This window comes from Cylas formicarius, unplaced genomic scaffold (genome assembly GCF_029955315.1).
Source record: "Cylas formicarius isolate icCylForm1 unplaced genomic scaffold, icCylForm1.1 PGA_scaffold_7__23_contigs__length_41026272, whole genome shotgun sequence".
In the NCBI taxonomy this organism is placed as follows: Eukaryota; Metazoa; Arthropoda; class Insecta; order Coleoptera; family Brentidae; genus Cylas; species Cylas formicarius.
Window position 1 is genome coordinate 9,274,002 of NW_026844352.1, and position 26,056 is coordinate 9,300,057.

The 26,056-nt window shown below is 33.6% G+C and overlaps 1 protein-coding gene across 2 annotated transcripts in view; it reads left to right on the forward strand.

Annotated features, from left to right (window-relative positions):
• Nucleotides 1–26,056, forward strand: part of LOC132705243 (head-specific guanylate cyclase) — a 199,471-nt gene that overhangs the window by 16,683 nt on the left and 156,732 nt on the right. The window contains exons 1-2 of one of the 2 annotated variants that reach the window (XM_060675724.1): nt 8,275–8,505; nt 9,975–10,127. The exons of the other annotated variant lie outside the window; for it this stretch is intronic. Of the exons in view, the coding sequence (XP_060531707.1) occupies nt 10,062–10,127 (66 nt within the window). The 5' untranslated portion in view covers nt 8,275–8,505; nt 9,975–10,061. Of the gene's footprint in view, nt 1–8,274; nt 8,506–9,974; nt 10,128–26,056 lie in introns of those variants that run through there. 2 annotated transcript variants of the gene reach the window in all.

The window sequence follows — 26,056 nt, forward strand, 5'->3', positions numbered from 1 at the left end:
GATGTCCGCTGCATAAAGGCTGGTTAATGTTTCAAAGAAACTTGCACATAATATAATAGTATCTACAAATTTTCTTAATACCTCTTGCGTTGGTTATTGAATTAATGGAAGTTGTTGAAGTTGTGCCAATCATCCTGTTGGCTTCTTCAGTGCTTAACTAAAACTGAGTTCCATTCTACTCTGTATCTGCCTATAAACTGTTGATCATTTGGTTGTTCGTTTTTTTTGATTTATACGGATTCTCAGATTTTTATTTTGCACATTGGAGATATTAAGCTTTGAATTATAAAATAGGGTTTAAAAAAAACCACACACACTCCTAAAATCCCCAAATCACTAATACATTTTTTAGTTCTAAATAATTCTCAAAAATATGGAAAAATCTAATTTACAATTTTCGTTATTACTGGCAAATGTTCGTAATAAATCTCCATTGTTGTATTACTTTTGCAAACTGCACATACGTTCACCATTGTTTTATTATATTTAGGCGCTAATTTACAAAAAACTTAGAAACATTAAAAAACGGTGGATATCACATGATTGGAATTATAAATCCGATATCGCGGTCGTCAAAACAAATGAGCTTAGATGAAAAAATTGCAAGCTGCAAAGTACAAAATCAACACGCAAGTGCTTTTCGTGTGTGAAGATCAAACTTGGGATACGCGGACTGGGATACGTATACGACAAGAAAACCCCATGCGTATCACATTTTTCCTGTAAAGCCAGCCGATCGACTCAAAATTCAGCCGGAAACCGAGGCCTATTGGGTGTCCGATCGTATCGAATAATTCAGATGCTATTGAGATACAACAATAGCATGGATGCACCGTAATAGTCTGTAGCGCATCCCATTATTATACTTCGTTGTTCCGATAAATCAACCGTTAAAGCTCTACAATTAACCCATGATTATTGCGTTAGAAACGCATTAGCAGCTGAGGTTTTCTCTGTGTCCCAGGTAAAATGTGTTTTCTGACAAGCTGAAGTTGTACGTGATTGTGTGTGTATATAATATGGATAAAGTAGAAGTAGAAGCAGTTTACTGACTTTTTTTTCTACAATTAATACAAACTATATCAGGTCCTAAAAAATTAACAAGAAGTACAAGAAATAAAAGGGATTAGAGATGCATTTTATACCAAAAAAAAATCAAACAAACCAACTGTGAACATTTGTGTTGTTACAAAAGAATTCCTCAATTCTATAAATGCAATTTTTAAGGAATTTCAAAATTTGTTGACGCTTCTTTATTTTACGCAGGTTGGGAGTTTGTTGTATACATTTAAATTCAATGAATTTTTCTTTGATTTCGCATTTTACAGTTAGTCATGGTGTTTTGATGCCTTTAATGGTGAAATATATTAAAACACATGGAAAAGGCATTATTCTGTGTGCCAAAAACATTGCCTTAAAATTATCTGAAAATGAGGTGCACACAAAACTGGAATAATCTTTTCTTGAAGTCTGACGGTGTTTATATGATAATGTGATAATATGATATATCGAAATTACAAAAAGTTCATAATTTACGAGTAAGAAAAATTACTGTATAACTCCCGTGACAAACTTTCCGTGTCATCGATAGTAGGTACAAGTAGTTCTACTGTATTTCCTATAGCTACTCTAGAATCGCTGCGTATTATGTGATGGGACGAGTTAAAATGTGCGGAGTAATAGATCCTTGTTATAACATGCAAAAATACAACAATAATTGGTGTAGATTTAATAGTTTCATACCCTTTTTATCAAATGCGGGACAACAATAATGGCTATAAATACAAGAAATCCATGCGTGTAGTATGTAAAAGCAATTACAAGAAATTTCATGTTAATATGTCAAATGTATTCCATTAAATTTAATATTTGTGGATAATAAAAATTAAAGGTATCTAGATATGTATTTATGAGCGTCCGGTAATGTTTTGACACAAATATACAGGCTTTATTACGGATTGCATCTAGAAATGTTAAATCCTACCAACTCCATACAGTGAGCTACATAGATTCAAACAGGGTTTATAATTATTTTTGGTGTATTATAATTCAAAAGAGCAAATTTTAATTAAATAGGTCCTGAGCTGCCAGCGCTTAACCAGTGTTAACTTCAGGTATTTTAAGACGCCACATCCAAACTAGCAGCAGCCATTAGCTTTATGACTTTGGCTTGGTAACAACCTCGAAAGCGAAATACCTTCTGGCTCGCTTCGATAACGGCTTGACATCGGACTCCCGTCTCTCTTAGCTGGCTCGTTCTGGAACACTCAGCAGCCACCCTGACTCCTCCTCCCCCCGTTACCTTGTAAGCGAGTAGAAAACAAAATTACTGTTATGTAAAGCTAGTGTTTGTTATCCAGAGTTCTACCTCCGGGAACTTCGCATCCGGTCATAGCCAGTGAACTGTGACAATGTACGTTTTATTGATTACCTCCATTAAATTAAATAAATAAAATAATAATAGCAGTCCACTGTCTTGAGTGCCAATGTGTGTATCTGTAAGTGTGAATAAAGTTTTCATTTTTCTGCTGTTTACTTCACATCATGAAAAGTTTTACACCATCTCGAATGTATATTTATTATATTTAGTCTAGCTATTAATATAGGTCTATACAAAACCTAAGTAAGTTTCTGTCAAATCATAACACGTAAATAATACCAACATTTAAAGGTACGATTGTTATTTTCGATTTAGCATCCTACGCTCGTCATTAAATTCATTAAGAGGATCTCGTTAGGACTGTCTTTCATCTATGCTCGTTAAATCACATTTGTCGCTTTCATTTGTTGAAGTGTTTTGTGCCAAAAACCTTTATCTAAATTTTAATTCTCGGCTACACCACATGCCCCGGAAGCATCGATAAAATAAAGTCCTAAATTAAGGGATGGTCGGTTAATGACTTTAATTTTTTATTTCGACACGTATGGTACAGTTACTGGACCGTCAAAAGACCGTTGTTTTTGATACTTTTGTCCATTCAATTTGTTTCCATTAAGGTCTATCCAAGAAGACCGTACAAGTGATCCAAAAAGTGACTAAAAACCGGCTACCAACATAAACCAAGACTTAACTAAGTCCATAGAAATGATAATTGAAAACGTGGCGGATCTGATAGTCGAATACTTGAACTTGTAACCTACAACTTGGACTGTCAATTACCTAAGAATTTAAGGGGTAAAATGCTTTTAATTATTAGCGCCTCGAACTGTGAAAAATGTTCGAATGAATTTATCAGCTGTCAAAGAAAGATGCTTGACAAATAAATCTCGTAAGGTGATATGTCCATTCTATTTTTTCCTCTTTCTGATAAAATAGAAAATGATTGTTCATTTTCTTATACCTAAAGCTCACTAGAATTGATTGATTATAGTTGATTGAACAATATCTCATTATTCTTACCACCCGAAAAATCGGGAGTTTACCGCGTTCCACTAAATAAGAAACGATATCACAAACCTTCATGTATGCTCTCTCTCTGGTGAGCACTGCCCTATAAATTACAAAAAAAATCGACGAATACGATATTTAAGATTGTTTCGAAATACAACACATCCTTAGCTCTATCCTAGACGATTGATATGGTAATTACTTCATTTGCTCGACGTCTAGAGAATTCCTTAAGTCAATTCTATTTTCCACAATTCCATCATCCACACCACTTGTAAAGGTAAGAACACAGACATTTGGATAAATTTGATATTAATGATTTAAGCACTTCGACATACCGAGAGTACGAGTTTCAATTCCTTCAAAGCAGGTATTCCATTGCTTCATAAACTGACTTATCCTTTCATTTTTTCATTTTTTAGTTATGTTTTTTTTATGTTGTTGCATAATCTTTACTAGATAAATAATTATACATCCAAGCCTGAACTGCATCCATCCTTTGGTAATTTTCTAAAATATATTGTCCTACCCAGCAACATTTCCTACTATATTGTTTTCTGTATTTAGATTCAAAGATAAAATATAACTTAACATTGAGTTTGAGTTTTCTACATACAATATGAAGATGCTTTTCCCTCAGCATATTAAGTCGTTTTATTTATTCTATTGATTGGAGTTGAACTATTCCAATCTTAGGTTAACTCCACAATCAAAAATTAGCGTCCATTATATAGGGTGTTTAATAAATATTGGTCCATCCTAAACTGGAGATAATAGACTCTAAAATAATATGTTGAGCTGAGAGAAATATTTTCTAATGAATAATAAAAATGAAGGAATGAAGGAATTTGAAACTTATTTCGATTTTGCTCCTAGAAAAGAGTTTGACTCTATTATTTAGAAAAATCCTATCATGAAAATCTGCAAGAATATTTAATTTTTCCTAGAAAATATACTCTCGTTTAGGCCGTTAGCTTTTGACTTATTTGTATATAAAAAGTTCAAGGTCCAAACAGCAGGGAATAATAGAGAAGTTTTGTTTAACATCGAAAGAGATTTAAGAGAGTGTATTATAAGATGTATTGATAGTATGATGGTGACTAATTCCAACGACTGATTTGATTTTTTTCCTTTTCATCTTTTAAGTATTACTATTTACAAAACTTCTGAATTCCTCCTGCGTCAACAACAAGCTTTTAAGTATCATTTATAAAAATCAGAAAAAATATCTCAAACTTCTAAATGCAAATGTCCGACAAAGCAAGACGACCTAAACAAGATAACGAAAAATGTTATATTCTTTCAGAATTTTGTTGTGTTTTAACAGTAACTCTACAGGTAAAAAATATGATTCTATTCATCTAAACGATACGGTGAAATTAGCTTCAAATTCGTAATTGTCATGTCAAATTGACCAAAATCGCCAGCTTTTACTATTATTATTAAAATTCAAAATAAAATTTAACTTATTGTTATCATAATATTTTGGTGTCTGGTATCTCCAGTTTAGAGATTACCCATTCTATGTGAATCACTTTCTATATACATACATCTATATACATACCTATTTCATCATACATACATACATACCTATATCATCTTTTTATATTTTCACAGTTACTAGCCATTTGTTTATATTGAGTTGTTAAAGTTCCGAAAATAGGCACTTTCGAATGCGAGGCCTCCTTCATAGCCTATTTTGTAGGGGGGTACTTTTGGGCGGGCTTTACGCAATTAGAGAGATTAAATTTAATTAATACGAAACATTTTCAAATATTTGCGGATACTTTTGCAAGAAAATCCGGGCACGTAAAGCGATCAAAGGAGCACTTTCAGAAAAAGAGCCAGAAAGACGATTGCCGTCGCCTAGACTTCCAGTCTCTTTGAAACCCGGTGCGGTGCCGCGTGGATGCTACGCAACTTATATAAATTTCATCGTCGGTAAAAATCCCGCCATAGACGCCGTTCGCCGAATTAAATAAACTCCGACTAACAAGCGGATCCTTGCCGTAAAAGTAATTGAAAAGAGCCGGGGCTATTAATAACGAAAACAATTTTTCACTCTTAACGGTAGGGGCGATCTGGAATTATTTTTTTCGACTCTTGATTAATTGCCCGAAGAGGCATTTTGTATTTCATTAATTTGCGGATGAGCCAAAATTATGCTTTTATTCCGGGACCTTCCGGTTGCCTCGTGAAAGGAAATTTGTAATTCACGGGATCATTGAGCTTGTTTTCTAAAGCAATGCGATCTCGGAAAAAAAGGTGTCCGCAACCTTTATGTAAATGTGTCATCTTATTTCAGGGTCTTTCGGTTAAAGGTATAAAAACCACAGGCGTCTTAAAGATACCGGATAGGTCATTAAGTTAATACCCACATATTTTTGAAAAATGATTGGAAAGGGTGGTTTACATCTTAATTAAAATTTTTATTGAATTTTTTACAATATTAATTTTTTTGGAAAGACTATGATAATATAATTAAAATGTTATAACTATGTTGGAATACCATTCATAATATAAGCTTTAAGCGGAAACACGAGGAACTAAAAAATAACACACGCCTATGAAACACTCCTTGATGTGCAAACTTCACAGTATTGCAGCATTTTTGTTATCAGATAGCATCGATGTCCACAAATAGCTTTTCGCTTTCGAAAATTCGGTTTTCTCACAAAAAATAAGCAAATGTAGAAGCACTACACAAGCAGAGTTATTTATTATTTTATGTGGTTAGCTTCAATGAAAAATTAACAAGACATTTTATTAACGAATATTAAATTAATTTTCTAATATTTTAATATGCTTGGGGACCCTCAGGACTTCTTAGTCATCTCTACTTCTTCCTTCTTCAGTTTCAGTTAAACTCTGAAGAAGCCAACAGGATGATTGACGAATTGTCAGCAAATTCTATTCATCAACAATCGACGCAGGAGAAATGCAAAAGATTTTTTTTTCTCAATATATTTTTTTATTTCGCTATGCATGGTCCTAGATCCTATTTTTTTATTTCGAAACGGTAAGTAACTATGAAAAAATTGCAGGAGACAAAAGAGTTTCTAAATAAAACGCATATTTAAAAAAAAATGTTATGTCAAGTTTTCCTTAAATTTAATTAAGAAGAATGCCTCCAGCATTCTTCAATTTAATCCCCCCTCCACCCACTTTATAAAATAAAAAATGTGCAGAAAGTGTGTTTTACAATAGTAATACCATTTTATTGCTCCAGCTATTTTCGTTTCTAATATAAAAAAATAAAACTATATTTTCGAGATATTTGTAGCGCGACGTTTATATAACAGAATACCCTTCAGGTTTTCGCATTTGTTTTGAAACACCCTGTATATGTTACGAACGAGTGGTCTTTCAAGGGTAAAGTACTCGGTTTTAGAAAACTCTTAGATTTATTGACTTTTCGACTCCACAACAATACTCGCAGATGTATAACCTACCGGTCATACCCGCACTTTAAGAGAGAGCAATATAGGAGCCGGCAGGCCAAAGGACGAGCCGACCATGCACAGGCGACCTGGGAGTCAATTGCCTCAGCACAGGAGAGATGGGTTGGAAGTCGGGAGGTAGAAGACAAGCCAGCTATAAGAGACGGGAGTCTAAGGACAAGCTATCAGCTAAGTCAGACCAGGAGTACTCTTCACTCGAGATGGTTTGAATGAAATAAACTGCTATCCGTTATATTGGATTATTATTACAATAGTTGCAACCAGTACTATAGAAATGTCCCGAGTATTGTTTTTATTATTTTATATTTTGTAAACTATGTGGGTATTAATTCTTTAATTCTGTAATATCCACATAGTTTACAAAATATAAAATCATAAAAACAATGCTCGAGGCATTGTCTGTACTGGTACCAACGCTACCCTTCAACCTGCATTGGGTCAGTCTTGCTCTGATAGATAAATATTGCCAACTCCATAAAGTACGCCGAATATTTTCAAACAGGGTTAATCATAACTAGTGCAGATTACTTTGTAAATCAAGAAGCATATTTGATTGAAAATTGAAAACAGTCGGTGGTATGTGATGGAGGTCTTAAACTTTTATTCTTGGCCCCGCGGTATTTTTATCACTACCAATCAATCAATATCTCTACGTTTGTATAAGCAGATATAAAATTCTTCAATAGAAATACTAGAATTTGAGTTATAAGCGGAATTTGATTAGTGGAAGTAGTGTGGCAATTTCAATTAAGAAAAAATGAACGTGGCCCCGCCATCGGCTTGAACAACTAAAATGTGATTTTTGATTTCTGCAAAAGATGAGTTTGAATATCAAAGACTTTAAAAAACGAAAATCAGAAAGTTCAATTTTTTTCTCAATTTAATGGAATTACTAAAATGTTGTAATTCAGAAGAAAAACAAAATAAAATTAAAAAAAATAAATGAACAACTCTGTGTGTGCAACAGAGTACAGAAACATTGATGAATAGAAATAGGTAAAATATCATCTTAAGTTTTTCAAAATTGCTTTTTGTACCCCGTTTAATTAAACGAATACGAATGTATTTTGAGGTACTTCAAATATATAATACAAATATTTGAGGCGACTCGTCTTACGGGATTGCCAATCTGAAATTATAAAATAATTATAATTCATTAATAAATACTTACGAAAACATAGATATGTATTTGTTTTTCCTAAAGCAACTCAAAATAATTTAAAATTATACGGCGAAGTCGTCAACGTTTCGCCATTTGAAACGACTTGCTATATTAGCAAATATCATGGGCAGAAAAACATGTTTACCGTGCGTTCATTGGTGCCAAGGATTTTAATTTTATTGGACGGGATACAACAACCTGAATTTCTCGTATATTTCACATGAAACACTCCCGCTGTTTACGAGATGGTTTCGGGCAATAAACCAGCGACGACATTGGTTCGAAATTAAAAAACAAAAATTACATAACAGGCTTTATCAGAACAATTATTCTTTCATAAAGCATTCCAAAAAATGCTCGCACAGCAAATTCCGTTGTAAGCTTTGAAAGGGCTTTCAGAAAGACGCGAAACGACCAAAGTTTGAAAATCCGCCTGAATTATTATTAACGGAAAACACGAATTATGGCCCCTATTAATTATTTTCACAGAAGTGGTAAGTTTTTCAATTAAATTTGTCTAGTTTCAATTAAACTTTGTTTTCTACATGAGCCACATAATTGCTTCAATTTTTTTTATTATTATCCTATAGACGAAAACATTGTCTTCGACTGAAAAATGTGTGACAAAGACGTTTGCATTTGTTTTTTAAATTAACCGTCATACAACAACAAACAACCGTCATATCCTACGACCTAAAATTGAGGTAAAATATCTTATAAACTGGGATGCACAATGTTTTCGTTAATACAAGATCTTAAAGGTGAAAAAGGTTTTAATAAACATTTTGGAAATCTGCGATAGTGTGACAAATGTCACTTTAGTCACAAGTTTTAATAAAGGAGTATCTCAAGAAGTTTATCAAAGTGTTCCGTATTATAATTTTTTCATTAGTTTCAAGTAATCGAAGAGTAAAAGACAGTAGTTAACTGACGCTTTACAGTGGCATTTTCCTCACTTTCGATAAGTGCACAATTAAATAAAATTTCTTATTCTTTATTGAGTACACTGAAATGTGAATAAAGGGAGGGGATTGGGAAAATTTACCCCAATGTTATAGTTGTCGAATTCTAGTAATTTTGACTATAAACATATTTTTCAGAACCTAGGATGTTCGAAAAAAACATTTTCATAAGAAACTTTTCTTTTTATTGCAATGTGCAGATGTGCAACTAATTGGAATGCCGGGAAGGAAATGACACTTTACTGTTTATAGTCAAAATTACTGTAAATCAACAACTAGAAACTTGCTTCGTTTAGTAGCTGTACTAAATCGTAATGATTTTTAATGATTTTTACAGGTTTCTATTAAAAGCAATTTTAGCAGGCTAAACTTCAGTTTATAATTATTTTGTATACTTATTTTAGGGAGTAGAATACAAGTTTGAAATTTTTCCCCTGCGCTGATATATGATGAGTCGAATTTAATTTTTTTGAACACCTCCTTACAAAAATATTTCTAAGATTGAAATCCAAATACTAGAAAAAATATCATAGAACCTTGTAGCAAAGGAATTACACAGGGATCCAACAAATGTTCGAGTCACTCTGTGGTGTCAATTTCTCAATGGTTAGATCAAACGTAATTTAAGGTCTTTAATTGTGAATGTGAATGTTGTATCTTGATAGAAACCCTTTCACTTGCACCTACACATGTTTTCTAAAATTTAGTTCGTTTGATAAAATGATGTTAGGGTAAATTTTCCATTGGTAATGGTACCTCATTTTTTGTTTTCTCATTTCTTAGTTTTTCTTTATCGATACTACGTTATACTTCTCATTGATTTCGGTCTTTACTAATTACTTAATTGCTGCCAGCTGGCGCCTTAAAAGGAAATAACTTGGTCCACTCAACGCAAAGCATTTTAAAACAACGAACAATGTAAATTTTTATTCGAATTGGGCCGTCGAATCCGCGTATACAACTCCCTGGTGACAGACTCTCACGCTTGGTATTTCCTGCAGGTCTCCGGCATACTTTAAAGAATCCCAAAAGTTACATAAAAGAAAATTTATGTACAGCGGGCGTCTCTTGTTTTTTCGTCGAATAAAATGTCCGAATTTGTTCCCATAAAAGATGCGGAAGCCCTCAGAGTGATGATTAATACCCTTCCTGAGGTAAGCTTGCTTTATATCCCTTTCTCTTCGGCAGTTGATCTAATTTTAATTTGTTTGTACGTTATTAGGAAATGCGTAGCATGTTTGCAAATTTGAGGAAACATCGAAAGTTTCTCGCGCAACTATCTTTCCCTCCTATTTGTAATGAAATATTTCGTAAATAGCAGTAAAATAGAGTTTTGGAAATCACCAAATTGGCTAAATGTATTTATTTTTTTATCATTTGTTTTAGTATTATTTATGAAGAATGATTTTACCGAAAATGAAGGAATTTTGAGATAAATACAGTGTGTTCAAGATAAGGATGTCTATCATGGGGAAATTGGAAACGAATATGGTTACATTAGAAAAAAGTTGCTAAAATTTAAAATTTAATAACGTGCTTAACGTAGTTATAGAATTAGATTTAACATTGTAGCATATCGAACTTCTCATATGAAAAAAAAAAAGAACCAACAGCAAAATGACGCACAACAACGTTAAAAAACGGCATGTACTAATATCTCAATAAAATCATTCTGACATATTCTCAACGCCATCATATCATTCTCTACTACACCTATACATTGAAAAATTAATAAAAACCCTTTTTTGTGTTTTAAACTATGTACAATCATGCCGTGTCATATATCTCTGTATCCATAATAAAAAATGCAACTTAATACACGGTGTATCTTTTTCACAGACCCTATGAAAAATAGAATTGATGATGATTTCGCCGAAACGTAACATCCTACTGATTGCTATCTTGTAGAGCGCGGAAAAATGGCAATGAGAATTGACCAATATTTTTTTATATTTCTTTACATAACACTAGCCAAAACTAACCAAATCTGGGAATTTGTTTTTTTTTGGCGAAGTGATGGCAATTTTTTAGTTTTCTCAACAGCATTAACTTTTAAAAAAAGTTTTTATGGTTTCCAGCATCCTCATGATAGACATGTTTATCTTGAATTGACTGTATTTGTTCAAAATCACCACAGAATATAATTTTGACTATATTATGGATTTGAAGTAAAGTAAAATGTTTATTTTATATGAATTATCTATAAGAAAAAATATGTAAGACGGAATAGACGAAAATATTATAAGTGTTGATTTTCGAAAACATTTTTAAGTCGTTTTCTACATCTAGCGACCTCTTTATGGCATCAACACGACGTCCAACTACAAGAGAGAGGTTATTCATCAAATTGGTGTTGTTGTGATGCAAATAGAGGCAGAGCAAGAGACTAGTGAGAGCGCAATTGTCTAAATGTGAATGGCTACTATGCAACGTAAACTGGGGAGGAAATAATTTCCGAGCGAGCAATCATAAGCGTGTGAGATGTAAAAAAATTAAAATGTTCAAAATTACTTTATAAACAGTTAAACACTGCCTACTGCCTTCTGTAGCAAGCAACAATGTAAACCTAATTATACACCGACCTAGCCTGCGCAAAGTGTCATTTTACGACGTCAGTTTCATTTCCCACGGATCCAAGCTACTTCAGACACTTTCGGGATATTACCGCTCAGGTTTGGGAGCAATCGAATGTTTTCGACGATATTACGGTATGACGTGAATTTTGACGTACGTGAATTCTAACGGCCGTGTCAATGAATGCATTCGTGTTATTTTCCAGAAATGTACCCAAAAACTCACGGCCGTAGCAAAAGTATAATATGCAATATGTTAGGCAACTGTTTGGCACTCTGCTTGTGCCAAATAAACTCTTCCAACGGATCAGAGCCATTTCGGACATTTCCAGAATATTACCGCAAGGGTTTGGAAGCAATTGAATGTTTTCGAAGATATTACGGCACGTCTTGAAGTTTGTCAATTCTGACGGTCATGTCAGTGTTGTTTTGCAGAAATGTACTCACGGTCGTAGAACAAGTGCGGTAAACGGCATTTGATTCATGAGTTTACTTTATTGACACGATCGGAGCACAGTGTTTTATAAACGAGTGACTTAAAAAATTATACCGAACCTGTTGCATACTATACTTTTTCTACGACGATTAGTTTTTTGGTATATTTTCCCAAAACAATACGAATACATTCATTGACATGACCGTCAGAATTGACAAACGTCAAAATTCAAGGCGTGGAAAATATCTCCGAAAACATCCGATTGCTCCCAAACCCGTGCGGTAAAATCCCGGAAATGTCCGAAGTGGCTCGGATTCGTGGGAACGAAACTGACGTGGTAAAGCGATGCTTCCCGCACGCTAGATCGGTGCGTAATTAGGTATTTTACAGACGGGAGTAGAAAAACTTTTTAACTCACTCGTTTATTAAACACTGGCTTCACTGAGGTCCGCTCGTGCCAAATAAATTGTTGTATGATATACTATTGACACACTTTTAAAGATAACGCAAACCAATTAATATCTTTGAGCTTTTCTGGAAAATCTGCAATACTAAGCACAAATACGGGCGCTGATACATGGGACTCTGTTGAAGTGGAATCGACAAGTTATCCCTATACCTCATTTGAAGATTTTGAACATTACAACGAAATACCAATCTTTCTCTGAGTGAATCGTTTTTAATAATTTCATATAAAAACGTGCAAAAATGTCGTCCACGTCTAAATTTCATGCTAAATTTTGGATTCTTGATATTCTTTTTTTGCTGACCACACCAAGAGAGAAACCGGAAACATAATCATTTTAGAAATACCAAGGGACTGACCAGCCTTCATTACCTTTATTTTTCGTTTACACAATATTTCGAGCAGTTGTTTAACTGCCCTTTGTCAAGTGCGGACTAATTTTAATTCTAACAAAGAACCGCATTAGAAAAAGCGCAGGTTTGATCAACCTGTATTCATTAAAAACAATGGAAACATCTTTATCAATCCAAGCGTGGACTCCGTCACGGGTGGGCGCTGTAGTAGTGTAGTACATAAGCTTCGTAGCCTTAGAATTAAAAATAGTCTGCACTTGCTAACGGGTAGTGAAACGTCTGCCCGAAACGTCGGGTAAACAAATAAAGACAATGGAAGTTTGACAAACTCTTAATATTTCTTCTGAATCATTGTCTATCACCACAGAAAATAATCATTTTAGTTCAGATGTGACATTACTGAGGTTTCGCTCAACGTTTTCCTTAGTTTTAAATTTTAAATATGTTGGTTGTTGCAAAACATTTTTAGAGAGAAGAAAATTTCTTTGGAATATAAGTTTTAGATGTTGCTTAAACCTAAGATTACTATCGATTATTGTCCCCAAGTATTTTGTTTCATTAACTAAACCATTTTCAGTATTGCCGATAGAGATTTCAACATTTCTTTTAAGAAAATACACTTTCTTCTTGCTTCCAAAAATCATAAAATGAGTATTCTCAAGATTACGTTCAAAATTGGTTTTTCAGAAAGATCACTTAGTATTTGTAAGTCCTTATTAATAAGTTTAATAGTCTTCGAATTTAAGTATTTCGAAATAAGTACGTGAGGGTCCTAAGATGAATCCTTATGAAACATCAGATGTAATACGTACTTGATCAACCAAATTATTATTACACTGTTTATCAATTATCAAAACCATTATAATTTAGTTTAGATAACAAAAATAATAATTCGAATAACCAAACAAAATAAGGATGGGTTTATCTTCTTATCAGAAGCACGCGAAATGTCACATTCATAAGCGCAACATGTCCCAAAATTCTTTCGAAACCCGCATTGATTTTTCATATAATTAAATTATTAATGAAACTGATGAAATATTTAATTATATAAAAATATTTAAAATATTTTAGATAAAGCCGGTATACTGATAACGCGAAGACGTTAAACGTTGTAGAATTTGATTTTTACGGAAGTGGTTTCGCAATTGAAATTTTCCATTGCTTAGGAAAATGGTTGATCTCCAAGCAATCATTAATAATATGTGTTATATATTTATTCCCACATGTAGTGCAAATTTTAAGCAGTAATGGGGAGATTTCATCCACACCCGTTGCGTTTGTTTTAATGTTATTGTAAATTTCATGCACTTGAGAAACTGTTGCCAGATTAAATGAAGAATAAATTGAATCATAAAATACATTATTTTGTAAAACTGAAAAGAACTATTTTTAATCGAGCAATTTTTGAAAGCGTTAAGAAACCGTACTAATATAATTCTGTTTTTTCTTTGTTAGGACCGAAAAAACAAAATTACATAAGCGTTTAAAATTGTCCCAATCACTTATATTTTGTTCTTTTAGATTTGTGTTACCCACTATCCGGTTGTTCCATAAAGATTTTTAAATTATTATTAAGCCAGGGCTCTTTAGGTTTTGTAATTCGCTTATATTATTGCGATTATGCTATTTTTTGAGATTAAGTTCACAGTATGAGTGTCACTTGAAAAGTTTCCGACCTAACAACGATACAAGACATTTTTTCTCAATTTTTTTACATACATAGTTTCCTTATAACTCTATACACTTCAGCGATCTCTTTAACCCATCCAAATTTTACCCAGTGCTTTCCCCCTAAATTAATTGTTCACGAAGGTGATTGCCTCCTTATTTCACAAAAATCTTTGTCGTCCAAGCGCAGTTTTCAGATGAGGGAACAAAAATAAGTCGTTTGGTCGTTTGGTCAAGCATAGTATGCTCCTGCAATGGTTTTCCTTTTTGACGTTGATCAATTAAGATGATGAATAGTCGCCATCACTTTCCCACTCGGGAAAACAATTTTTGTTTTTTTTTGAAGTCGGTTCTCTCTATGCAGTACACTGTTTTGACTGTATTTTTGATTCAGGTTTATAATGGTATATTCACTTTTCATCTACAGTAACGAATCGGCGCTAAAACTCAAACTTATAACGCCTATACTGCTCTAATAGAGCGTTGGAAATGTTCAACGGAACACGTTTCTGGTCTAACGTGAGTAAACACGGCAGCCAGCTCGTGGACAACTTTCTTCGGACATTTTCATAACCTCTGTTAAATCTCTCACTTTAATTCGACAGTCGTCTAACACCATTTGATGAACTTTAGTAACATTATCGTCGGTGGTTATAGTTTTTGGACATCCCGAAAGTTCATCATCTCCTAAGCTCTTACGGCCATCTTTCAATTCACCTACCAAAATTTCACTGCGGTAAATGACGATGCAGAGCTCCCATACACAGAGTTAAACTGAAAACTCAAAAATGCCTGAAACTTTGGTAAGTACGTATCAAGAGGTACACAACTACGATCACCAGCTTTTAGTAACTAGTGCCGCCATCTTCAGGGTGAGGTCGAAAACTTTTCAAGTGACCCTCGTATACCAATTTATGTTCTGAAATATCCTCAACGCACGTAATACCATTTATAATTATGGGGAAAGTCGCTTCAGATTCTCTGCGACCGACTTACTAATTACAAAGTCTCCAAACCTGAATTTTGAAATTATGAAAATATTTTTAAAGTCGACTTTCTCGGAAGTTGAATTTTGCTCGGAGAGAGGTCTGGCAATCTCAGCCATAACTGAATGTCGCCGTAAAATCTCGAACGCCTCTGGTAGGAGCCGAACATTATTTTCGAGTTTCAACAGCGCCTAACAACTGAACGTCGTTAAACCGCTAATAAAGACGCTTATTGGCGGCCGTGAAAAAATAATCAAAGAATGCAAGATAGAATAATAATGAAATTAAAATTGGGGTTTTTATTTCCTCCTCGGGGCATTCCGAAACTTTTTATCGTCGCCCGAAGTTATTGCTACACATAGAGGACGATTTTATCGACCAATATTGCAAGATTTTACGATCGAAATGAATAAATGTAAATATCCGTCTTTACTGGAGTCTCGCAATAAACTCTGGATGCCAGGCCTCTAAAATATGTTATTCGAAAGAGATATTCGGCGGGGACTTAATAACGGCCGCGTCAATTTTAATGCGAACTTGCCAGAATTCGTATTAATAGACGCCGTAAATCGATAAACCGGATTTTCAATTTTACGGGTTATTATTCCGACTTTATCCCCGAAGAAAGTGTTTAAATATTTTCGCGTTGCTTCGCCTATTACATTTTTTATGACGAAAGCATTTTACGAATCCCATGGACGGTTTGAAAGAATCATCGAATTTGATATTGCCACGGGTGCTTGGCTTGTCACCACCTGATTGTTGTCAAAAAATGGGTGCGTAGCTTCAATTCTTAGTAAATAATACTCGCTACCGCCATGACTAGCTTACAGTCGCGTCAAGTGACATAAAGTTAGCTCTAGAAATCCGAAAACTTAGAGCTTTTAGAAAGACTAGCCGGATAGACATATCAGATCAGAGAGTAGTTGACAAAAAAGTTAATTTAAGTTTCACAAAATACGCACCACTTTTTTCATTCATTCATTTTATAATGAGTTTAGAAATCTAAACCTAAACCTGCTCTTATATTTGCGTTATATCAAAACTCAAATATTATATACGAGGTGTATTCTTAAACTACCGCAATTTTTAAGTTTTATCAAATTAATTCCCCCCCCCCCCCCCCACCCCAAGATATGATGCACTAGCCTTGAGTTCTTCCAGCGATCTTCAATCATTGCAAACCTCCTTCCTTCCATGGGTTTCTTGAGTTTTGAGAACAGGAAAAAGTCGCAGGGGTCATATTCGGTAAATATAAATAAATATAGTCCGACGTTGTGGCAAATTAAACAAAACTATATTTTCTCTTATTTACACTGCACCTCGTACAACACCTTCGTCGACACTTGGTATATAGACAATAACTACTATATTAGTCTATGACCCGTCTTTCATATTTTTAAAGAAACACTGCGTTCCGCGTTAACCACGTCTTTTACGGCTTTTTCGTCTAACCGTCTAATACCTAATGCCCGTGGTCAAGGCTAGTGACCTATTTTTAACCTTTCGTCGGTACGCATCAAAAACTAGTCCCGAACTCCCGAAGAAATAATAAACGAAGAAATACTGTGCTGGCGAAAACTAAACTAAAGGATATGATATTTAATCTACATGGCGGCTGAGGCATATTTGTGATATTGTTTTCTGCCAAAAAGTTAGACACCAGCAATGATGAGTGAGCAGGTGCATTATCGTGATCGCAAAATGCATAATCGTTTTCCCACAGTTTCGGACGTCTTCTTCTTATTCTTGCAAACGGCGCATAATTTCAAGATAATACTGTTTATTGACCGTATGACCTTGTGGTAAGAACTCTTGACGTACTACGCCACTTGACGTGCTTTTTCGGTCTTGGCGATTCTGGGTTTTTCCATTGACACAACTGGGCTTTGGATTCGACGTCATAACCATATACCCATGATTCGTCACCAATTATGACCATTTTAAGCATAACAGGATCATCAAGTGGGATCATGATATGCCGTTGTTAACATTTCAAGTGTTTTACAGCACTGTATTTCATTTTTAACACAAAATTTTATGCAAATTCTTTGTTCCTTTTTTTTTGACAGTAGAAAACTTCCAAGCACACAAAACACTTCAATCGCTTCTATCTTACAAAAAATAGTAAAAGTGCAAACTGGTTGAAACTATGAACATATGTTAGGGACATGTGCACCAACATAACAAAAAAAATCGAATCGCCCAATTACAAAAGACAAATTACTTTTTGAACACACCTGGTATACCACTTTTTCTTTGAACTACTAAAATATTCATAAATGCAGTTTGGAATATAGCAAAGTAATAAATCCAATATCTGCAGGCAATATGACTTTATTTATTAAAACAGGATTGAAATATCGACAAGCCGTAATTTGCAATTGCATATGCAGCCAACATCAAAATTGCATCCTATACCCCACCATACCTAAAATTTGTTTGAAGCAAGTTAAGGCCATTTGAAACAAATAAAATGGCCTTTGTATCATTAAAATCATTATTCTTGTGAGCTCTTTTATAGTTGCACAAGATCAATTAGAATAGTGTTACAGTTTAATGAGATCAACGTATGTCAGCTTCGGGTTAATCGCTTAATCAAGACGAGTTTTGGACCATCTTTAAAATAATGATAATCCGTCGTTTATCTTTTTAAAAGTGAGAATGAAACGGATTTGTACATAGATAACTGCAGACAAGGCACCATGTATATTCTAGAGGTATATCAATAAATAAATCAAATCTTTCAAAGTTGTATGAATATTTATTAATGTTCCTACCGAGAAAGGCCCTTTTAACCAGTTTTGTTAGTAATTTTGACAATTATTGCAGCAGGTAACACCTATTTCCAAGCCGTGGCATATTTAAAAATGTTATTGCGAAATAGACCGAATCATATTTGTCTTATAACAGTTCGACTGGATTCCCGCGGTGAATCCTGAATATATCGGTTATGTTTTAGCTAAGAGGCCGAACACAGCTAAGCTTGCAAATTTACCGCAACGAAACGTTGATCCATATTAATAAGGGAGTAATAGGAATCTGGATCTCGGGGCATATTGCGATTAAGGGATTGGAACGTTATTACCGACGGGAACTATTCATTCGCATTCTCAACAATACTCAATCAGCAAAAGAGAGGTTAAAAGGCCAGTTTCACTAAACGAAACCAGTATTTGTTGCAGCCTCGTGAAGCCATCTTCCTGTTCAAATTCCAAAACGGCCCTTAGTAATATTTGGTTGTCACGTGAAACCATTTTCTTTAATTTACCCAATGAACTTTCCAGCAACTTAAGTCGTTTGATCGGCATATTAAAAAAGGTTAGCCTTTATTTACAGCTTTTTTGTGTCTCAAAAACACTGGGTGATGAAAAAATTCAGTACATAAGAAGAACTTTTTCATCACGTGTTGCCTCGTGAGATATCATATTTCTAAAGTACAGATTTTTAACTCCGTAATCAAAAAATTCAGACTTAGTTTCCCAATATTTATCTATATATCTACCCAATTTCAGATCAAAAATATTATCTAACCAAACTGTTTTAACCAAGGCTGGCTACTGACAGCAAGAAAAAGAGGAAGATACCTATCAATTCGCCTTCATAAATAATTATGAATATTATATTAGGAACATAATAAAGAATTTCTAGACGGCAGAAATAGTGACAACGTTTTAAATATCCCGAAAAAATTTATTGCAAATTTTTCTGAATAAATTATCAGCTAAACCAGTAATTAATAAAAATCGATTTCTTCGGAAAGTCCAGAAACACACAAGGTTGGGGGAACAGAAAAGACTAATTTTTGATTCTTTGATCTAAAAAATTATTATATTTTCCCAACATGAGTAGCGTACCGCCATTTTATCTATAAATATCAATTTGATCACCTTCTAGGACGCCAATTACATTATTTTTTCTACTCCTTTCCCTAAAATGCCCAATTATACACCGATCTAGCCTGCCGAAAGTGTCACTTTACCAAGTGACTTTCTTGTCCTACAGATCCGGGCCCCTTCGGACATTTCCGGGATATTACCGCACGAGTTTGGGAGCAATCGGATAATTTTGGGAAACATTATCCACGGTTTGAATTTAATATTTGTTCATTCTGACGGTCATGTATTCGTGTTGTTTCGCAAAAATATACGGAAAAACTAACAATCGTAGAAAAAGTAGCGTATGAAACACGTTTGCTAAAGTTTTTAAGTCACTAGTTTATCAAGCACTCGCTCCGCCGTGCTTCGCGCGTGCCAAATAATCAAGTAACTCAAATATCGTTTACGTTATCGTTTCATAATATATTATAAACGAAGATAAAACATAAGTATGTTTCTAAAATCAATATTTGACAAAACAACCATACTAATACTGTTCACTTTCCATGGGAAATTAAGGCCTAAATTTATAAAAATTGTAAATAAACTCATTACTCAAATAGCGTTTACTACACTTATTGCATAATATGCTTTTATATGAATTACACGAAATAAATCATTTTGTCAAAAATGTTGATACCTGGTATCCCGAAAACGAAGCGAGGTAGGACATATATTTAAATAAAAAAGTCGACTTATTTTTTTTTTGATTAAAATCTTTTCATTGAATTTTGAGACACCCCGTATATCATTTGTGTTTCATATGCTTCAGTTTGCGGACGCCCCGCCGAAATCACACTCTTTCTAGCTGGTGCATTTCAACCTATCAATAACACGCGGAAGTTAAATATTCAAAGAGAAAACCGAGAACAAACAATAAAAATAAATTGCTCCGAGGAAATACGAAAACGGAACCGAATAGGCGGGGCCATGAAAAATTCGACATTCAAACCGGAGTTTTACGCCTTTTATCATTGTCGTCGTCCATTGTTGACCTTATTTGCAGTTTTCGCGTTGCGCTTTCTGCTGCATCATGTTTAAAAGAAATTGTCTAAACAATAAACACTTCTATCTTCGGTACACGTTATACTTTGAGGTATTTATTTACATGTGTTCCCTTATATGTTCTTTTTATTATGGCTTCTTATGTGTGTCTTGTCAAATACATGTAACGAAGTTGGTTAGTAATGAATATTTCGTATTTTTATGTTTCTACTTATAACGAGGGTGAATTCAGAGGCATAGCAAAATAAAAAAAAACTTGTCTAATAAACTTTTGCCTTTGGTGAAAAAGAAGGTAAGTAGTAGAGGACCTTGAAACTGAAAATTAAATTATGAAAATTTGTTTCAGAATACAGTTTTTTTAAAATATAAGAACACTTTTTACCTACGTAAAATTATGATTTGAAATACTGTATATAAAACCTAGTCTTAACGTTTTATTCGAGCTCAAATACTTAACTATTTTTAAATTTAAAAAAAGAAAAGCCACACTAATATGAATTAATATAACATTTTAATCAAAGAAAACCTCCTTACCATTAAAATGCAACAGCCTGCACCGCACAGTTCTTGGCTAACAGCTTAAATATGGCCTGGCTTGTGGTACATGTGCTGAAAAGAATGTTCTTCAGGCAGGTATTAAACTCATTCCGAAGTCAAAACAATAAAAGTTGTAAAAATGGTATATCGTTGAGAAACTTTACCTTAACTGAAATTCGTCTGAAGGGACTTTCTTATCAATAGACTCCTGATCACCGGATAGATAACACAAAACTCTCAAAACTCTTATGTCTTAAGTGCGGTCAAATGAAATATTTTAGTAATAAATCTTCAACACTAAAAGTATATCATTTAAGTTAATCGAAATCCACAGATATATGTGCTTTAACACATGGACAATAGGGTAGACAGTTATTTATCATGGTCGTTCGGCTATAGGGGATTAAGGGACATGATTCTGTTGAGGGTATATTTTTCTTATTATATAGTTCACCCATATAAGGCAGAAATACGTATTTTTACTTATATTTAGTGTCTGTGTTTGTGTATATATTATATTCTATTCAACTTTTAGAATCCAGATATCTTAGCAATGGTTTTATTGCGCACAATTTCTGTCTAAAATATATTTTTTAAATTACGATAAAAATCCAAAAATAAAAAACAAAAAAATTTCTAGCAAACGCGGGATCGAGTGGAACTTTAGACACTCTATTTTTATTAGTGTACTTAAGCCACTTTTTAATTTGCATTATTTGAAATTTCTATTTTTACCGGACCATGGGATTCGAACAAATATACAAAACCGTTTATTTCAGGTATCAATTCATTCACTCTGGAAGACCATCAGATGTGAGTTACACATTTCTGTCGTTAATGATAAAATATAGGACTGTCCATTGAAAACAGTGAATAGTCGGATTAAAAGTGCTCGCAAGTATAAAACAAAAACGAAGATGTGAGGTCAAGAGAGTAAGGCGAACGGTAACTATGGTGACAATGACCCATTAATTGATTTAGTTGAACAAAGTAATTGTAACAAATCCTATTCCATCACAAAAAGAGTAATGGAGGACAAGTAATACGAAAATACACCAGATGCATGCACATAAATTTCTACTATATGTGTGGTAGCATCGAAGTCGTTCATAATGTCTGAATTCAAAATAAGAAAAACTGAAAATAATTCCTTAAACCACTGACGAAATAAGCGGTTAAGCGGGGCGCGGTAATGATAAATGTCAGACGCCAGATTGGCCGTCGAAAGTCCGCTTTATGTCCGTCCTAGTTCCGCAAATTCTATGAAAACGCCGGCGCTTCAGTACATTTTTGTAATTTTCCGCTGGCTTTGGTTCATTTTTAGATTTCAGTTACCCGAATTAGGTTGGTTTTATGTGCCACAGTGCGCGCCGCATATTATAAATTGGAAACTTTATAAATGGTTTTTCGTATCGCAAAAGTTTTTACTTTACGCGATAAACGAGGTATTTATTTGACGCTAAATGTGAAAATGTGACTACAGAGTGTGTCCAGGATAACGATCTCGGAAACGATGAGAGCTGTGTAGTCGGTTAAATTCTGGAAAATTTGCAGAATTTGGCTTATGAAAAGTCCAATTTATTGCAGAAACATATGAAACGAAATTTTGGAAAATTATTTTACTTTTTTTCTTATTTTCCTTTTCTTGATCTACGATCCATGATTTCAGCGATTGATAAATTCAGTTTATTAAATAGTGATTAGCTAAAACACTTTTTTTATTTTCTTATTTTTTGTTTGTAACTTATTCGTATTAATACCAAATGAGAAATGAGAGAAACAAATGTTAAATTATAATCGAAAGTATCAGATTTTATTTCCCTTATAGAAGGTAGCTCAATATTGCGGAATTCTTCTATTTCTCTAATAAAAGATTTTATTTTAGCGGAAAATTTTATTTGCAAAAATTATTTGTATTATTTTGAATGGAACATTGTGTATATTATCCTATACCTAATTGCAATAATACCTTGATATTTATCTTGATAATTTTAACAATTTGGGAAGATGTAGCATTATTGTAATAATTGTAAAATTTGTGACTAGTAGTTTAACAAAGAAGTACATAATTCGCAAAGCTGCGCAACTTTGTTTTCTCAAACACGTCACGCTCTATGTTATTGTTAGGATTGATACAGAATTCCATTGGATTTGCCATAAAATAAAATTGCTAGACAATAAAATTACATCAAAACTATAATAAAATATATAAATAAAAACGAAAAAATAAAGCTTTTCAAAGAAATTTCCACAGGTTACTGTAATACTATTTACAAATCATCATCATTATCATTTACGTTTTGCCAATCATCCTGTTGCCTTCTCCAGAGGGTTAGCTGAAATTGGCTCGCATTCTATTTTGTACCTGATTATATATTGTTTGAGTGGGGCGAACTTCTGGCCTGTTTCAGTCAATGTCTGAAGAAGCCGACAATATCATTAGTGAAACGTTAACAGATTCGATTAATCGGCAACCGACACAGAAGGAATCCAGCAGATTTGTAAATTATATGACAAACTGTAAAAAAAGTTTTATTTATTCTATTAAGCTGTAAATAATTTTTGCTCTATTCCTTATATTCCAGTGGAAAAGCAGTCAGAGAAATAAAAAGAAAGAACGAAACTTCGAGAAAATGAATAATATATTTTTTCTTCAATGGTTAGTAAAACTCCTCATTTCACTACTTTCGGTATTTTGTTTATTGTTTAAATATCATAAATAAATTTAAACATTTAAAATCGCGATTCATTCCTTAATAAAAATGAACTCTTGAATGTTTGTTATCAAAATTGTAATAATCGCTGTATAAATAAATAAAATTTAATGACGGAACGAAGCATGATTGAAACATCTTGTGTGAAAGTCTGCTTATCTATGGAAAATTGCTAAATTCCCCTTGAAGATAAACAAACTTAAGATTTTTATTATGTGATATTGTCTGGGTTATGGCGTTTGTATTGATTTTATAAATGTGCCAATATTTAGTAGAGCAGAATTTGAGAAACCAAGCAAGCGCATCGAAAGTTACTTCTTACTTCTTACTACTGGAAGCAACAAAAACATTAAATGTAGAAACTAAACAGTGCAGGAATTTCTTAATGACTAATACATAGTATTGTGGTAATGCGTTGTGGTTTTCGACATTTCGATGCGGTGTTAATTGTCTCTGATAAGAAAATTGACAATCGGTAACATACCCAACACAGATATCTTACAACCCATTTCTATTGCCGCAAATTGATAAGCTATTTGTTTATGTCGGCCGGAGGATTCTACGCATTTTATGAATATCTTATCGCACCTCCATTTATAATGTCCAAACATTTTATCATGACAAAAGTTGTATTAAATATCTGAAAACCTAAGCTCAACTTTTGACTCTTTAAGTTCGCAATTCGTCTCATCTTCTGGAACCGATGAAAGATGTTATGTTTGTAGTGTATTATTCAACAAGTTTGATAAAAGCCACTTAGTCAGGAGTTTGATTTGTTACGTGGGGATCGCAGCGGAATGAGGATTTAATAAACCAGTGATTGAATACGTTATTCAGCGCATAGCATACTTTTTCTACGACATTAGTTAGGTGTTGAGTGCATCTTTGGGTATTTCAGAGAAGGGAGTAGAAAAAATGTATTTAGTGAAGTGTAAATATTTCGCAACATCGAAAATTACAATTTCTATAATAAAAGCTAAAAGTTCGTCGTTGGTCCGACAACTGTCCGACTAAAACGAGCTTCATAACTTTGTAACAAATGACACTAAATATGAAAATGTAAAAAATTTAAGGGCAAAAAGACAAACGAGAAAACTTAGCGACCGAAGCCGCAAAAAACCGACACTAAATTACTTTTGGGTAGGCTGTTCCCGGTTCGATTGTATGCCAAGCATATTCCCATCGTAAACAATGGTTCTATTAATAACATATTATGTTCTAGGCGGCTACAGCAATCTGTTTTTGGAAGGGCTTAATTTAAATTTGAATGGAACAGAGGATTTAGGTCTCCCCGCCGTCACACGGGGAACAAAAGTTCGATCGATATCATCAGAAACAAGCGATAGGGATTTATAGAATTATGGCGTTCGCAAAATTTTCATTAACGCTGATGATAAATACACCTCAAGTCTTCTATAGCATATTTTGGAATAGGGGCGTTAGTTCAAAGACGCTGAAAACAATATTTTAAGTGACATTTTGCAGGTAAAAGAAGTATTGGCAGCGTTGAAACTGAAAAAAAAAACATTAACATCAAATTATTTACTCTTACGTCAGCACGTTTGTAATTATACTTTTCCAACAAACTACGATTTCTTCTGTCACACTGATATACACTGCATTGCAATCTTCACAGTTCAAAGAGTATAGCCCTCATCTAGTATATTGTTCGTTTTAAAAGCTATAAAGAAACTGAAACTTAGAAAATTGTAATGAAATATTACCGAAGTTAAAAGTTAAAAGTTAAATGTTAAAAAGTCAATTGACAGACAAAATAAAGGGCAAAAACTAATGGCAACAAGAAGATTAGTAGAAAAATTGTATTTTGAAAAATTTCGATTTCTTTTACCTTTCCTAATTAACACCATTTCGAGAAACTATCAAGAGTTCTCCGATTTCCCCCTCCAAGGTTTTCTCATAAATTTAATTTATATACGGTAGCAGTTCGGTTTGCTATTGTTGGCTATCTTTCCAAGTCATGACTTGTTTGAAACTTTAATTTAATTTGTTTCATTTTTGCTATAATTCTATTGAGAAATTTCTCAGATGTTTTAAGTATTCCAAATTTCGTTGGTCCAGAATAGTCGAACTAGTAACTTAGATATTGTCAAGCATGTGTTGGTTTTCGATATACAAACGTACAAAATCTACGAGCTACTCCACTCCACTACTTTTACTCACAAGTACATCTAGAAAGTTTCTCTTTTTTGGTGGTAAATCTTATGCAGTTATTAATTAATTAAGGAGGATTGAGAAACGAGACCAGCTGTCTAGAGGTTTCATTCCAAAATCCAGATTTTGACATTGACGCAGTATCTATGCTATGTGTTTCAAACTATTCCATGAATAAATTCGCTATCGCTGGCGAAAGTGAGCAAGTGTGGAGTTGCTTTCAGACTCATTTTCTTTGGGTAAAATATCAGCTAGGTTAAAAGAACATGAAAGAGGCTTAAGACTACGACAA